This window comes from Stegodyphus dumicola, chromosome 3 (genome assembly GCF_044657685.1).
Source record: "Stegodyphus dumicola isolate Sdum_Otavi_A_Nest chromosome 3, ASM4465768v1".
Classification (NCBI taxonomy): domain Eukaryota; kingdom Metazoa; phylum Arthropoda; class Arachnida; order Araneae; family Eresidae; genus Stegodyphus; species Stegodyphus dumicola.
In genome coordinates, this window is record NC_140770.1 from 156,374,038 (window position 1) to 156,391,943 (window position 17,906).

Below are 17,906 nucleotides of genomic sequence, written 5' to 3' on the forward strand. Positions count from 1 at the left end.
CAAAATGTTCCATAGCCATTCATCCTGGAGCGACAGTTTATAGGGATAGTATCGTAAGACCTTTTAAAGAATCTTATGAACCTTGGAATGAGGTTCATCAATAGATGCTGCAATACACTGAACACTAGTGCTGTCGATGGTTTGCGATCTGTCTTCTTCCACTTGTGTCACTACATCATCCACTACCTGTGCTGCAACACACTTTCGTACCCTTCCCGGCTGAATTCCCAATGTTCCCGTTGCTTCAGATTTCCTAATGATGTTTGTTAGTCCTTGACTAGTGAGAGGACCTTCTCATAACCGCTTCAAATACCCCAAATTTTTGCAAAGCTTTAGTAACAGTCTCCGCTTTGGTAAAACAATTTCACCAGTAAAGCACGTTTCTGGAGAGTCGTCATCTTCCTTGACTTGGAAATGAGTTTGATTGCAGTTCGCCTCTTGCATCTTTATAGGGTATTACACAATGCCGTCTAGTGGTGGTTTTTGAAACTTATTGTTTTTTTTTATCCTCGATAAAATTCCCATAATTTCATTCTGTCATTACCCAGTTTTCATGCAATTCTCCTGCATAGTTTTTGCTACAGACTGCTCGCAAATTTCAAGTTTAATTATGGACACTCTGTACATATTTCATAACTATAAAAGTTTTTTTTGCAGATATTATTATTTTTATTGTATTGTGAGATTAGTTTTCAATGAGTAGTAACTGGGCGTCTGTACATACGTATCTTGCATAACTCGAAACTGAATAGCCTCAGATCATTGACAATCTGTATATAGGACTGCTATAACATGTAGATGTGCACCTCGTATATTGGTTACAATCAGCCGCACCAAACATATATATATCCCCTATCTTAACCGGCTCAAGGATCTCAGTTTCTTTACTCTTATGTGTTTGTAAGTTAAAAATGATTGAATTATGTTGTTCTTATCTTCTGGTTAAGGTTTTTATGCCTTTGGTAAATCTGCATGCAAAATTTGTGCAGTTATCGTCAATTTAAAAGTTGTTTAAGTGCAGGTAAGCCTAATTGATTTTGCGAAGGTGGACATGACTGTTTACATTTTAAATTTGGCACCGGCAAATAGCGGATTTGTTGCCAATCTAGATACATTAAGCTTTGCAACAACAGAGATAATGCCTTCTTTTATTATTGCGATTAAATCATGTTTAATTCATTCTGAAATTTATTCGAGGAAATAAGTGTTTAAGTTTTACTTCGTAATTTTTAATATAGATATTTTGAATTTTTTATGTATTTTTGCCTTGTCGGGAAGTGAGAACTGAATTAATTGAATGAGAAATACTGAATCATCTGTGAAAAACTTTCTTTTTTGTTTTGTTTGTTTAATTTCTTTTATACATCATATTATAGTATTTGAATAGAACATGTGGCAACAATTAGATAATTCTTCAAATGATATAAGTTTATCTGCATTCTGATTTATAATATGAACGAAATGTAATGTTATTATGTGAAGCTAGAGCTGTGGTAAACAAATATAGTGAATTTTAAAGAGTGTATTTATTCTATGTTGGTTTATGCGCTATCGACAAAGTAGATTTAATTCAATCCGATAAGTTTAAATGAAATGCAAGAAAAAAAGGCATGTAATTTTATATTCTGTGCAAAGAAGTCATGTGGTGTACACATCAGATTTTTAATACTGCATTTATGTTTTACTATGAATATTGATAAAGAAATTTGCAGTTGGCTTGTAACTATGTATACCACTGTGAACTAATCGGCATAGAAATTTTGTTATGATCTATTACAGAGGCGGGTGAAACTATGGGCCAACTATTGTAGAGTGTGATGATGCTTATATGACAGTCTTTTGCAGTGCCTCTATTATTTGCTAGGATGCGACTGGGGAAAGCACCCCTACCTGACAGACATTAAAAAAAAAAAAAAAAAAAAAAAAAAAAAAAAATTTATGCACTTAATTTTATTATTATTATTATTATTAAGTCTCAGACCATGAAAGGGAGTCATAATGGCCTTACATGCAGGTCAGCTGATGAAATATAAGATATACAAATAAATTTCAAGGACTATGAAGGAAGAAAATACATCGATGATTAATCAAACATTTTAACCCTTTGCGGCACAGTGGTGTCCGGTCTGGACACACCTAAAAATTTCCTTCTGTACGCACAGAAAAATTGAATGAAAAAAGATTTATAGGTTACTATAGGTTTTATCTTGCCTGAAATCAAACGGCGAACCTTAGGTGTGCCCAGATGGCCTCACCGATAATCTAGGACAACTGAGAGCCTGTGTTCTTTGTTTCTCCGTATCTCATCGGTCAGTTCGTTGGCAACAATGTTCGTTTCGAAGCTCTATTCAATCAGTGTGCCACTTTGGGCACACCCCCAGAATTAAACGATAAGTGCTATCTTCACAAAATCTTACTTGTGTACTCCTCTAGGCCTAATTAGACTGCCTGCCTATTTTTTTAAATCAAAACTCCAACTTTAAAAGGTAGCGTGCTGGAAAGGGTTAAAAGATTATAGCTCTGCATACATTTTTATTTTTACTACAAATATTGTGTTGTGAAACAATCTCTGTCTTTACATATAATAAAAGAGTGAGTCTGTGTGTGTCTTTTGTTTGTGTTGTGTGTAAGCTAATAAGATCCAGGACTACAAAATTTGGTACATAGGTGCATCTAGACAAGAGCCAGTGCACACTTCAAAGCGTTTTTTTTTTTTTTTTTTTTTTTCAAAAATTCAAATCAGATTTTTTCATTTTATCTTTTTTGATGAAATCGCATCATTTTGAATAGGTTCATTCTTTTAGAAATGTGGTTTTGAAACAGTTTTTCATTCAATGCTTTGTATATTGGACTATTGAAAATATGGGATAAAATATTTATTAATTATTGGTCCAAAGGGGCAATTTGCCTTTAAGAACTATTAATTCCGTTTTGGCATTTTGTGTCAAAAACTTTAAAAAGCTGTATCACTCTTCAAATCATTGCCACCATATATCATCGCTCTGTCGTATATTTAAAGAAATTAAATAATGAACAATCTACATGAATGTGTATATGATTCTTGCATTCTGATAAAACAATGGTAGTTAGAGCCATCAAAATTTGAATAACGTAATCTTCCATAGAATATGGGCATGTGGAAGCCCTAATTTGAATTTGAAATTTGTTTTATTATCAATTTCATATTTTGTAACTTTTCAGCAAATTTTTGATTAAAAAACTTAACGATTTCAAAGCGAGCAATGGCAACACTGTGACCAAATCATGTGTATAGCTTTAGGCACTAATGTTGTATCATATGTCACTGTGAAGGTTCAGTACCGAAAGTCCCAAAACAAGGACTATGACATTCAAGAAGCAGAGCGTTCTGGCTGCCTACTAATTTTGATGAAACCCGCCTGCGAGAACTTGTCGAAGAAGATCAGTATGCAACCATATGAGAGCTTGCTAAGGATTTAGACATGAGTACCATGTCCGTTAGTCGCACTATGCATCGCATAAACTTGATGTACAATTTAAGTTGCTGGATGCTGCATGAGCTAACTCAACCAGATAAAGACACATATGTTCAAACCTGCACTAATCTGCTTGAATATGTGCAGATTGTCACTTGTGATGTAAAGTGAATTTACTTCAACAACACTGGTCAAAAATGGGGTTGATATACGCCTAGTGAGCCCTTCGGCAGCACCACAAAGCAAAACATGACTAACAAAAAGATCATGCTTTTGCCATGGCATTATCCACAAAGAATGCTTGGAAAAAGGTAAACCCTTCAACAGTAAGGTGTACAGTGAGGTGCTAGTTTGTGTTGACTCTGCAATCAAGAATAAACGCAAAACTGAGTTCCGGCACAAAAATGTAATGTTCCATGAAGATAAAACAAGACCACTTGTGTCTTCGTTCACCCTCCTGGACTGTTTATTGTAGAGTGGGATCTTTTGCCACACCCTCTGTATAGCCCCGATATCGCTCCTTCAGATTTCTACCCTTTTTAACCCATTCACAACGGGCATCTCTGTTACCGAAGAGCTGTCTTGGGATGGTGCATTAACCAGATGCATCGTCTTGTGAGGACGGACAATTCGCACTGCTAAGCCTAACTTTGGAAAAAAATTCGTATAAATTAAATTTTTCATCCAATTGTTGGTACATTATGAGAAGAACATTTCAGGTAGTTGTCAGAATTAATTTTAAAGCTTTATTATTATATTTTCTTTAAAAATTTAATAAAATACTCATTCTAGAATAATACAATTTTCTCCTTATCCCACAAATAAATATATATGGAAAATTATGTTCTACGGTTAGATAGTGCTTTCGTCTTGCCATTAAAAAAAAATCGCTAAGCTTGTCTCTAATGATAGAACAGCTACTCCACTATAACGGGATTAAAAAGTAAAAATAAAAATAAGAAAATTTAATAAATTAAAAAATATTCCAGAGCATTGAGAACATGTTCATTTGTTTATGTAAAATGATGCAGTAAGAGTTATTACATCACTCAACACTAACGAATTAGCATTTGTGTATATTCTGCGTTCAGATACTGCTTTTGTTTGCCATAAAAAAAAGTATGTTTCGCTGACTATACAAAATATTCATCTCAATGCCGGAAAAATCTAAGAGTAATAAAAAAAATCTCTAATGATAAAACATCTATCCCAGTATACCGCAAAAATAAAAATAAATGTACCTGAATGCAGGGTGCATTTGATAGTGCATTTGTTTATATCAAATGAGGCAGTTAAAGAGACATTACATTGCTCAACACCCACCCACGAATCTCGCTCTTGTTCCGAAACAAAATACCAAAAATAAAATACACTGCATAGGAATGAAGGTAAACATACTTAACTTTCGATATATTAGAGTGAATTAAATGGCGATTCAGATATGACACACCCGGCCGTGAGATAATGTTTGCTGCTGATGCATGTATGACACGCCCGTACTGAACGGGTTAACACCTGTAGCTACATTTTGCTGGTGCTATCTTCCATTCTGCACAGAACGTCCAAAACGATGTTGATCTGTTTTTGGTTTCACGGCCACCAAGTTTCTGGGCCGTAGGCGTTGCAGAACTACCAAAATGTTGGCAGAAAATCATAGATTTGGGTGGCAATTACTGCTTACATAAAGATACTGCTTTCATGTTTTTTTTTCTTCCTAACTTTATTAAGAACGCTTTTTGGTGGAAAACTTTCGTTACAAGACATTTTTTGGTGGAAAGCTTTCATTACAAAATGTTTTTTGGTGGAAAACTTTTGTTACAAGAAGCTTTTTGGTGGAAAACTTTCGTTTTCATTATATTCTCATGGATTATAAATACAACTTGGGTAGTAGATAACTGATGTATGCATTTGATTGCACGTTATCATTTTGGAGCATTCTGATAAAATGGAACATATGGGAATAATTAATCGACATTGAATTTGTATACTCGACTCGGAACTTTTTTTTGGATTAAAGGGGGTTGTTGTTTCATTAGAGAAACAATGTATTTTCCTCTTCCTTGTTAATGTAAAAGAAACACGTTTTTTCTGGAATGAGTTTGATGGTTATGCTTTGTTTTATTAACCCATTAACTGCCAAAACTACAAGGAATGTTTCTTTTCTCATGAAAATAATAACAAATATTAAATTAAGCATTTATAACATAAATATACATTGAAAATAAAAAAAAAAAAAAAATGCTCTTACCTGTGGAAAAAGCGAATGTTGCGCTCGCGCAACGTCAGCAGAATAAGACTACGGATGTTTAGTGAGTAGGATTGTACTCATGTGATGTTTCTTTTGAGTGGAGCGCAGGATTACTGTTTAGCTGTATAACGTTTTATAAATCTACAAATCACTTTACTTGTAATTAATTTAATACTAAAATATACATTGTATTTCTTTTACAAATACATATTATTTCATTTGAAAGATTCAAGCATGAAAAGCTTAATTACAATCATGATGTAAAGCTACATTACCTACTTTGCATCTATAAACAGTCTGGCTATGGTACTCTTTACAACAAAGTCTTTTGTTATCAACGGACTTTACGGACTCTACCATTTCCATGCAATTGTTTTTGAATGCTGAATTTACTAGGTTTTCCTGTTGCTGATCTATTTCTGGCTGATTCTACACTCTCAATAGGAGTTTGCAAAAGGAATAATGCATTCTTGCTTCTGGAATCTAAAAGAGACATTATATTTTCAGTAGCAAAAAGTGGTGATATTTAGTAAGTTTAGATACGGTCTCACCTCATATAATTTATCAGTATTGTCAATTTGACTATTGTCAAATGCAAATTCTGTTTCATATTCCTGTACTGCAAACGTGATATCAATTCTTGTACAACAAGACCAGAAATGTCCTTATCAAAAGACCAATACATTTTTTCTTGAGGTAAAGAATGATATCCTGTAAGCAATAATATTCCAATAAATCTTCTCATATAGGCTTCAGATGCAATAAATTATGGGCATTTTTTTTTTCCCCTGAGCGTATATATTTGTCTGTTCAACGAGAAGAGAGTAAATGTCTAAACCAAAAAGAAAATCGAAAATCTGTGCACTAGTTTTACTTTGTGTTTTGTCTTTTATAATTTCTCTTCCATGTCTTTCTTCATGTTCTTCCTGAGACATAACTAACAGTTCCTTTTTTATCCACTTCAAGATCTCAGTCTTCTGCTTTTTAGACTTTTTAGTATGACTATAACTGCTTTTAGAAGGCTGACACTTACTTCTTAGGTGAATTTCAACTTCCCTAGCAGTATCATTTGTTAAAATATCATTATCAATATTTAAAACACTGCCATTCCTTTCTTCTTCGTCAGTAGCCTCTGCAATTTCTGGGGGAACAACAACAATATCAGTTTCATTCTGGTCATTATTAACATTATCATCATCATCTGTTTCTTCATCAAAAAATCTTTGAAGGACTTCTTCTAATGTAAGATATCTTGTTCTAGGCATTTTTAAACAACCAGAACATCGAAAGGAATGAGTGAAAAAGGAGATTGACTATCCGTTTTCCTGCTGACGTTGTGTCAACGCAACACCTGTTTTACCTTCCTTCCCAACACAAATATAAACATCTGACTGATAGATTGTTCTGATAAATGGTGACCTTGACTAAAAATAGATCACTCATAAAGAAGGCAATTCTTTCGTTAAATATTTTTAGCAAAAATACCCGGTTGAAAACTTTGCTTAAAGTATGAGATTAGTTATTATAAACAAAATGATTGTTGAAGGAAAATATTTTTTGGCAGAAATAATCTTCATAATATTCCCTACACAAAATCATCTGCTGGTATAAAAGATCTTAGGTAGTTATATTTATATACGCATTTATTTTGACCGTTGCGTCAACGCAACACCAGGGGCTAGGGTTAAGTTTTGATTTTTATATGGTGTGGTTGACAACTACTTTTTATTTACCAGCAACTGGATTTAATAGCGTTCCTGTGCAAAGAAAAGCTTTACAGTAGAAAGTCCGAAATACGAAATCCAGTTACACGATATCCGTACCAACCATCAAAACAAAAAATACATAAAATAACGTAAAAAAATCTGGGAATGGAGAATATTGATTAACACTTTACCGACCGATCACCTATTAATCAGCTTTTTATCGCCAGTGCCTACTGACCAATCACCTACTAATTTTTTTTTTTTTTTTTTTTTTTGCCAATGCCTACTGACCAATTGCCTATGAATCGACTTTATTTCACCAACACCTACTGACCGGTTGCTTATTAATCGGCTTTTTTCCGCCAACAGCTACCAGCCGATAACCTACTAATCGCTTTTTTCTTGAGGTTACCAAAAAATAGCCTATGAATCGGTAGCCATGGCGATAAACAATTGCCATTTGCTATATCATCTGTATTTTATTATTAGCATTGAGGTACATTGTTCACTTGCATTAAGTGCATTGCTTTGTAAACTCCTACATTTTCACACCGTTTTAAAAAAATTTACTGTTCACGATGAGCGAAAAAAAATGGCATTGGAGAGTTTTATGTAGATGATTTATCAGATTATCCTAACAGTTATTCAGAACAGGGAGAATCTATGGTTGAGGTGGCTGGTCGGATGTGTGTATGCTGTTGAACTGCTGGTGGTCGGTAAATTGTTAAAACACCTACTTCCTCAAGAAAAAGAAATAGGTATGATGTGATTTCTGACATTCCTGCATGTAGCATTCAAATACTGCTGGCTAGAGAAGTTGTTCCATGGCCAGTAACTATATTGATTGATGCTGTACTGATGTGCCCCAAGGCCACACTTTCTGCTATTGTTGACTGGTTGTGGGGGTTTTCTGTCTAACCTTTAAACAATTAAGGAAGGCCACCAGTAGCTGAGCCCTAAAATCGCCAAACTCTGGTAGTTCCGATTCCAAGCAAAGGGCATGGGCATTTTACTACTTGTGTAATTTTTACAACCCATCTTGCTAATAAAATTAATTCTACAACCTCCTATAATTCTATAACCCATCCTGTTAATAAAATTAACAACAGATCAATACTAGATGAACATATTGAATCTGATCACAAATATATTTCTTTTGATATAACTGACATGTGTCTTTTACCGCACTTACAAGATTTAAAATCAATAATAACAAAAGAAATTTCAACAAAAGTTCAGTCCAATTTCAAATGACTTTACCAATTCTGTTATTCAATGTACAACCAAAACGGAACTTATAACTGACATGCATCATTTACGGCACTTACAAGATTTAAAATCAATAATAAAGAAAAGAAATTTCAACAAAAGTTCAATCCAATCTCAAATGACTTTACCAAGTCTATTATTCAATGTACAACCAAAACAGAACTTAATATTACCAAGGAACTTATCAGAAAGATTCAAGATACCTGTGAACAGACCTTATTCAAACGATCATCAGTTCCCATTATAAAAATCAACTGGTGGACAAAAGTACTCCGCAAAGAAAAACACAAAACACGAGCATTATGAAAACTCTAAATCATCACAAACTGCTGAAGAACAACTAATCATACTCTAAAAATACAGAAAACAACAAGCCTCGTATAAAAAGCAAATAATATCTGCAAAACTCGAAGCAGGGCACCACTATTTTTCAAACAACCAGGATATATATGGCTCATTGTACAAAATTGCAATCTTTCGCAACGGTAGAAAGTTTCGAGATCTGATCTCGTCCGGTGGGCTAATAATTGATTTACCCACAACACAGTAACCCTTCTAATGACCCTTTTGCTAGTTTTCTTCTTTTTCTTCTAGTAACCTTTCTCCCTTCCTCTTCTAAATCTCCCTCTAAAGAACGGCCACCAAGTTTATGGTTTCTAATGGCAACCAAGTTTGCGGGCCGAAGGCTTTGCAAAATTACCAAAATGTTGGCAGAAAATCATAGATTTGAGTGGCAATTACTACTCACTCATAAAGATACTGCTTTCATGTTTTTTCCCTAACTTTATTAAGAATGTTTTTTGGTGGAAAGCTTTTGTTGCAAGAAGTTTTTTTGGTGGAAAACTCTTCTTCTGTCCTTGCTCTATTCGATTATTGATTGGGAGCTATACCTATGCAATCTTTAATGAAGTTCTTTAGCATACAACACTTTTACATGTACCTGTGTAACTTTTACTGCTTGTGTATTTACTGCTATGCGGGAATTACTACTTGTGTAATGTGAATACGAGCCAGTTTCCCTTAGAAACTCCTCCACAGAGGCATCGCACCCCTTAGGCAGATAGCCCTAGTGTCAACTAGTGTCTAATTAACTAAACCAAAATCAAACCTAAAATACGGAAATATCAAGAAATTTGGAATTGCAAAGATTGCTGTGTATTGAATTGATATACCTTGATATGCTTTACTTATACCTATTCCATGCTGATAACCACATCTGAGATTTCACTGAAATGAAATGTTATGTTAAAGGAACTGTTGTGTCATATAAACTGCATTAATTTTTTTGAAAGCCATTTAACACAAATTGTCTAAGGAAGTCATTTTTGACTGCTTTTCAATTTCAGTTAGAAAAACAATTATGTATATAATAACATAACTTATAATTTTGTGACTTTTATAACTAATAATTTTGTGACATATAAATGCTTTTATTAATCATTATAGTTGCCTAACCCCTCGTTCATTTCCAGTATATATATATATATATACACGACGGTTGGGGTAAAAGTCATGGCAACTATTTTTTTCTTGTAGATATGTGAACGGATCACAAAGCGTATATGTTTCGTGTGGAAGTTCTGCAGGCATAGTGTGTATGCAGAACATCAGATGGCTCTGTGGTAGCGAGGGCTCTGAAATCAGTCCGTTGGTGAGTGCTGTGCAAGATGGAAGTAACCCGTGTTGAGCAGCGCACTTTCATCAAAATAGCCATTCTCCGAGGGAGAAATGCGATGGAATGTCACAGTGTTAGTAGAAACCCTTGGGAATAATGCCTTATCATATCGTACAGTAGCACGGTGGGTAGGAAAGTTTCAGCAAGGATGTGTGTCAACCAGTGATGAGCAACGTTCGGGACGACCGGTGAGTGTGCGGACTGACTTGGCACATGCCGTCATCGAGCACCTCATGGATGAAGACAGACGATGGAAGTTACCGGAGTTAGAGAGGGCAAGTGGCATCGAGAAACGCACCATCCACAGGATATAGCATAATGAGCTAGCGTTCTTCCTCAGTCATGACGTCAGGGGTGTCATTGTTTGCCACTTTGTTCCTCTTGGCAGAACAGTGACCGCACAGGGGCTTCCTGGTGCAACAGGTACGATGTGGCGTTCGGGATAAACGTCTGGATCTTCTGGACAGTACAATAATTCTGCACGAAAATGCAAGACCACATAAAGCAAAGTGTGTACGGCAGCTACTCCGACGCTGGGGATGGGAAGAATTGGAGCACCCACCGTACTCTCCTGACCTTTCGCTCTGTGACTTTGATCTCATTCCCAAGATTAAGGAACCAATACGTGATAGGCGGTTTGCAATACGAGAGGACATTGCTAATGCTGTGCACCAACAGATGACCCGATTCACACATGGTGTGGCAAATGCTGAGGCTGATGGTATTCAGCGCCTCCCACATCGTTGGCAGCGTGTGGCGACAGTAGCAGGGGACTACATTGAAGGCCTTTAGGCCCAGGTGTGTCATGTCAACTTTATGTGTATTGTGTTATCATTCTTTTGCACAGTGAAGGCTATATTGCCCTGTATACTACCGTAATAAATTCGTATGTTACGCTTTTTCAGTGCTATTCATTGTCCACACATGTAGTTAAGACCTTGTCCTTTCGTCTGTATATGTCACATTTTCCAACCGGACTGGTATCTTCAAGAAAGAAAATAGTTGCCATGACTTTTGCCCCAACCTAGGTATATATATGTGTGTGTGTTATACTTGTATTGCCCAAAAGCAGTCATTTTGACTACTCGGAAAATTTTAAATAATCAAATGACTTTTATTATTGAATTGAGTAAATTTCTTATATGACCAATTCAGCTCTGGATTGGAATAACAGTTTATATTTTTTTATTACTGTTACATGATAACATACAAGTTCATGATAAATTGTCGATTTGGGCATATCCATGATAAGTTGCAGCTGTGGCTGCTATAAATGCCTTTACAAAGAAGCAACAGGAATACAAATACAAAGAAAACAATTCTTCTTTCAATTAGCAGAACAGCTTTCCACCGATTACAGAGCTGCAAGACAGAAAAATTCACCAGAACATAAAGACCCACAAAGATCAACTGCAACATCATCAAATACAACATATTCTAAAAAACGAAAAATTTGTCAAGTATGACTTTGCCACAACAACAAAACAAATAATATATGTCAAAAATGTCAAAAGTATGTTTGCGGAAGATGTACACATAAAAAGATTTCCACTTTCATTTGCTTAAAATGTATAAATAATGCATAAATTATTTTTTTTCCAAGCAAAATAATTTTAATACTTACTAGTAAGTAAATAATATAAAAAATTATGAAATTAATTTTAAACAAATTTCTTTACACATTAGCTATTCTCTCACAATGCAGTCATTTTGACTGCTTTTGGGGCAATATAGTTATATATTAAGTTTCAGTCTTTCTAGTGTTAATAAATAATAGAGAAATGTGATACTGAATTTGTACTTTTCTTTTTCAATATTGTTGCTTATGCCTTTAATTTTTTGTTTTTTTAAATAAAATTCTTTGAGATTATATTTTAATATTATTTATTTTGTAGCTGAATTGGTGGAAAGATATGATGCCGTTCGACGAGATGACGATGGAGGATTACTTTGATTACTTCCCAGATTCTAAGGATAATGTTTACAAGTATCCGAACTTCTGGCCACACGATGAACCGCCGGTCCCGGTGTTTCCTTATTTAGACCGTAAAGATCACCATTAACATTTGAAATTATGTACAACTTTTGTAGGTGTAAAGTAGAATATTAATAAATTAAAATTTGTGGAATTACATACAAAATATTTGAATAAAGCACCTGATTTAGTAATGAACTGTCTGAAAATTATTTACTTTGTATCATAGCTTCAAAGTAGATATTCAATTAGAGATATCCTTCATCTTCCTTTGAATAAGCTGTTTGATTTACTTTCTGATTCAGATCTATCTATGTAGAACGCAGGGTTTTGATTGCAGATATTTATATCATTGAGTCCTGAAATATTTTGGATATTTAAGAACTGCTGGAACTATTAATAGCACACATTTGTTGTATTCTTATTTTTCTGTTAACAGTATAAGACTTGGACACTTGTGTAACCAATCAAAATCAAAGTCCAACATTAAGAATCAAATTTTTAAAAATTTCTGCTGATTCTTCATGCTGGACTTTGTTTTTGATTGTTATTCAGTGTGATATTTAAACTAAAGTTGTGTTATGACCTTTTGTATGATAAGCAGTTAAATGAAATGATTAAATTTTGGGCCACCAGGGTATGAGGTATGTTAAAAGTTTTATAATTTTTTAAAAGACCTATAACCGTATTTTCAAAAACAAGTAACCCATCTTGTTTTCAGCTATATTTTCATTCTAAAATTTGATAGGGTTTTACAAGCATCTATTTTCATGAACAATATTACTGAGTAAGTGGAAGGAATTTAATTATTCAAAATAAAATAACACTGTTTGAATATTAAATAAACCATGTACGTAGTTACTGGATATATGAAAACTGCATTACTGCCACTAATTATAATAGCCAGGTCTTGCTGAGCAATTTTAGTTCAGGCCTATTTCCATTATGCAGTAAGATTCTGCTTAACCCTTTCCGACATGCTACTTTTTAAAGTTAGAATGTCGATTAAAAAAAAAGGTAGGCAGTTTAATTAGGCCTAGAGGAGTACACAAGTAAAATTTTGTAAAGATAGCACTTATTGTTTTAATTCTGTGTATGTGCCGGAGCGGGCACACTGATTGAATAGAGCTTCGTAAAGAGTGTTGAAACGAACATTGCTGGGAAGCACGTAAAAGAGTAAGAGATTTTGCCTATGATTAAAAACACTAGATTCTGAATACTGTAGCAGATTAAGCATAACCCAGGGTGTGCCACGCGGAGATCTGCTACTCTACACTCCCCTAAAAAGCTCATTTTTGATTATACGATGATTACATGCTTAGGAATGGGAAAAAAAAGTAAGTTGGGTATATATTTACATTTCATATTTACACTTTAGTCTATTTTTTTTCATCCTAGTACTTTCGAAGAAAGTGACACCACCTTTGAAAAAGCACAATCCAACATTGCATGTTTTGCACATGTACCGGTGTCCGTATCAGATTCACTATCTGAAAGCAATTTGTGTAGCACTTTCAATGCTTTAGAAATGGGCAGCCCTCTCTGATCCGTTTGGAAAATAATTAAAAATCCGAAAAAATAAACTAATGTTATGTCTACAGTTTGAAATTACAAACTATAAAATAAAAATATAAATGTCTACAACTCGAAACTATTAAACGTAACGCTAAGTAAACTTCTTTGAACCAAAGTGAAAGAGAACTGCTCTAATGAAAAACTAAACAGCTAACTGATAAAATTATCCCTGACCTTCAGAAAATCCCCCCAACAATTTCTTAGTTAATAACCAAACCTCCCCTCCAAAAAATAAATAAATAAAGGAAAAAAAGAAAGAGAAAAACAGGAAATGAAACACAGATGTGGACCCACCTTTCTATGTTAATGAGCTGACCGATGAGCAATCTCGGATCTAGCCATGGAGATAGGAAGTTGGATGGAGTGGCCCTAAACCAGTTTCCCCATACCCTGCTTTGAAGCACTGGCGATCTCTTTGGTGACCAAAACATTGGGTAATTTACCATTGAGTTCAATCATGGAGGAATCATGTTGTAAATATGCATATAAATGTATATATTTTCTTTTTCTATAATACTTCAAAGTATATGAAAAGAATACATTTTTAAACAACATTTCATTCTGAACGGAATTAAATGCTATACGTTTCACAGAACAGTTTGCTCAGAATGGTTTAATTTGAAATATTTTTCACAAGTTTTCGTTAATTACATTAGAAAAAAAATTAAGGTAATTCGATTTAATTCGGTTAAGGATTACAAAAATTAAGATCAAAGTTTATTGTATTATTAAAATTATGCATTATTTCTTTTCTATTTATAGAGCTTCTTCCTAAAATACTTTCTCATATATGACATGTTTTTATAGCTTCTGAGGCATCTTTTAAATCGAAAACTATTTCAATTTATAATTAATGCTCTATTCGGTCCATTTCAAATTAGAGCATCTTTTAATTTAATAGCGAAATACTTTAAATAGTACTTAACTTTCTCTGAATATTTCTGAAAGGGAATAAAATAGGGATTTTTTTAAAAACATTATTTAAAACTTGTAACTGACTTATTATAAAGTGGTAAGGGAAATAATTCTTTTAATTATACTTATTAGATTTTTTTTTACCCTTAATTTCAACAATACATATTCCAAAACTCTTCTTTATTACTTTCTTAAGTATGCATTATGAAGTATGTGTCAACAGGATGTCAGTTTATGTTTGCAATTCAATGTTAAGGTTATTATGTATTTAGATAATATTTATAGTCATTATAAATTTAGATACATTTAATAATTAGATTTCTTCACAGTTATTTATGAATGGATAAATCCTTCATTTCAAATACATTTATAAATAATTTGATAAATATTTATGTATTTTGTTAAAGGCAGATAGATACATGCTTTTTGGAAGCACATGTATAAAAATACCCATACATATTTCACATTTTCCATTTTCGGCATGTGGAAATCAAATTTCTCTGCATTCACTATATTTTTCGAGTAGAGTAATTTACACTAATTTTAAAAAGTACATGTTACAATAATATGTGGATGTGAAAAAAAGTTATTTTATTTAAAACATTTTGGCGTTTGGAACATAAAATAAAAGTAGAGAATACTGTATTAAGGTTATCGAAAAATGTATACAATTTGAAAGGTACGGTGAAATATTTTTCATTTTTTAAGCATAACATTTTTGCTAAAATCTATATTTTTGTAGTTCAACAGCTTAGAATTTTATAAAACAAATTCATAATCAAAATCGCTGTTGTTGGTTATCGAAAAATAACCAAGATGTGATTTTTGACTATACAAATTGCTATTATCCATCATAATAGGAATGTTTCTTTTATGCAGAAGTGTCCCGCTTTTCGATTTGTATGGAACTGTCGTGTGTCGAAATACTATCGGAGCGCTGTCAAGCCAAAGAACGTCTATGTAAAGAAAGAAAGGCTCCATAATGTAAACCAGTTTGTCTTCTATGCCGCTAGAAAGAAGAGGAAAATTTCGCCAAGGGATTTGGTGACGGAACCTATTGGCGAGAATTTCTCCCTCTGTGATGTACTGGACCTGGCCGAGATTTTCCTCCTCTGTAACGTGTACAGGAAATTGAGGAACACGGGTTAAGATGAATGTAGTGTCTGTCGCTTCAGTTCCGTTAAGTTTCTAATGAAATTTAGTTAAAGCGGAATGGCAACACCTTCTAGTCTCCGCGAAGAACGAAGTAAACAAACTTCGAGTTTTTGTCACGCGATGCTACGTGCATGTAAAATGTAAATAAATCTTATGAATAAGAATCTATAACTTTCAAAGGAATAAAATATTGGTTCCATTGGAGTCGGAGAAGTGTTATTTTTCTATATTTGCACACCAGACACTTCACTGGTGTATCCCGGCGTGATCGAATTCTACAATGGCTGACGAAGACGAAACCGAAATTAAAGCAACAACTCCATCTGTCGCCAAGGTAAGCGTTAAAGTTCCTCCTTTTTTGAAGCCAGATCCTAAAATATGGTTTATTCAACTAGAAGCACAATTTAGAAATGCAAAAATTAGTGCAGGTCAAACAAAATATGATTATGTTATAAGTTCCATTGAACCCGATATTTTGTCATAGGTAACTGATATTTTGCTAAGTCCACCACAAGATAATAAATATGAGGCAATTAAAAATAGACTAATTTCATTATATGCTGATTCAGAGACTCAAAAAAAAACCCAAAAATTACTGAGTGAGTTAGAACTGGGTGACAAAAAGCCATCTCAATTGCTATGCGAGATGCGTAATTTGGCTGGCGATAAAGTAACAGATACTTTCCTAAAAACATTGTGGCTACAACGTTTACCCGTTAATATGCGTAGCATTATATCTGTTAGTAGTGAAGATTTGTCAAAAGTGGCTACAATGGCCGATAAGATTTGGGAATTAAACCCTGTTACTCCCCAAATAGCTGCTGTATCATCCATAACGGTAAAAACGGAAGTGATTGAAAGTTTACAAAAACAGGTTAGTGAACGTAGCTTACAAGTTTCTGCTTTAAACAAGCAACGCCACAGTCGTCCCTATTGTCGTAACCGATCCAAATCACGAGATAGGAGTTACAGTGCTAACAGATCTAGTGATATTTGTTACTATCATAAAAAATTCGGTGATAAGTCATTTAAGTGTAAACAACCCTGCAACTACTCGTCAACATCACAGACAAATAGTCCGGAAAACCAGCTCCCCGTCTCTCATTGACGACGGAGGGACAAGGGGTGCAGCTGAGTCGTCTTTTCATCAGCGACAAAAAATCGGCTACCCAATTTTTAATAGATACCGGGGCAGAAATTTCTGTCATTCCTCCCTTACCTGCAGATAAAAAAAAACATCTCAAAATTAGAACTCTTTGCTGCAAATGGTACGAAAATTAAAACATATGGCCAAAAATTACTCAAGCTTGATCTTGGACTCACACGATCATTCACATGGCCTTTTGTAATTGCTGAGGTAAACAAACCGATAATAGGGATGGATTTTCTTGCAAATTTTAACCTTTTGGTAGATTCTAAAAATCGCAAGTTGATTGATGGTACTACATTCTTAACAACCAATGGAACTCCTTGTTTTCAAAATAACAATAATAATATTCCGATTTTAAATGCCGTAAATGATACATATAAACGTATAATTAACGATTTTCCGGATTTGTTGAAACTGAATGTAGTTAATAATAAAGTTAAAAATCATAACATCGAACATTATATCGAAACCAGAGGTCCACCAGTTTTCGCTAAAGCCAGAAGACTATCAGCTGAGAAACTTAAAGCGGCTAAAAAGGAGTTTGAATTTATGCTCCAAATGGGTTTATGCAGGCCATCCAAAAGTAACTGGTCGAGCCCACTTCATCTCACACTGTAAAAAAAAAGTTCGCTCTTTACAGGCAAAAGTTTTGTAAAGTTACAGAAATCAAAAAGTTACAGAAGAATTTCCTGTAATGGTAACAGGTTGAAAGCAAACTGTAGCGGTAAGAGCAGATTTGCTTGTAACATTACAGATAATGTTTCAGTAGCCGCGCGGAAGAAT

At 34.1% G+C, this 17,906-nt stretch overlaps 1 protein-coding gene across 1 annotated transcript in view; it reads left to right on the forward strand.

Annotated features, from left to right (window-relative positions):
* The window catches only part of LOC118179962 (ATP synthase subunit d, mitochondrial-like), a 95,508-nt gene extending 82,982 nt beyond the window's left edge, over positions 1 to 12,526 (forward strand). Inside the window, exon 5 of the mRNA XM_085813542.1 lies at positions 12,249 to 12,526. Coding sequence (XP_085669668.1) covers positions 12,249 to 12,416 — 168 coding nt within the window. The 3' untranslated portion in view covers positions 12,417 to 12,526. The remainder of the gene's footprint in view (positions 1 to 12,248) is intronic.
* Positions 12,527 to 17,906: the final 5,380 nt, after the last annotated feature.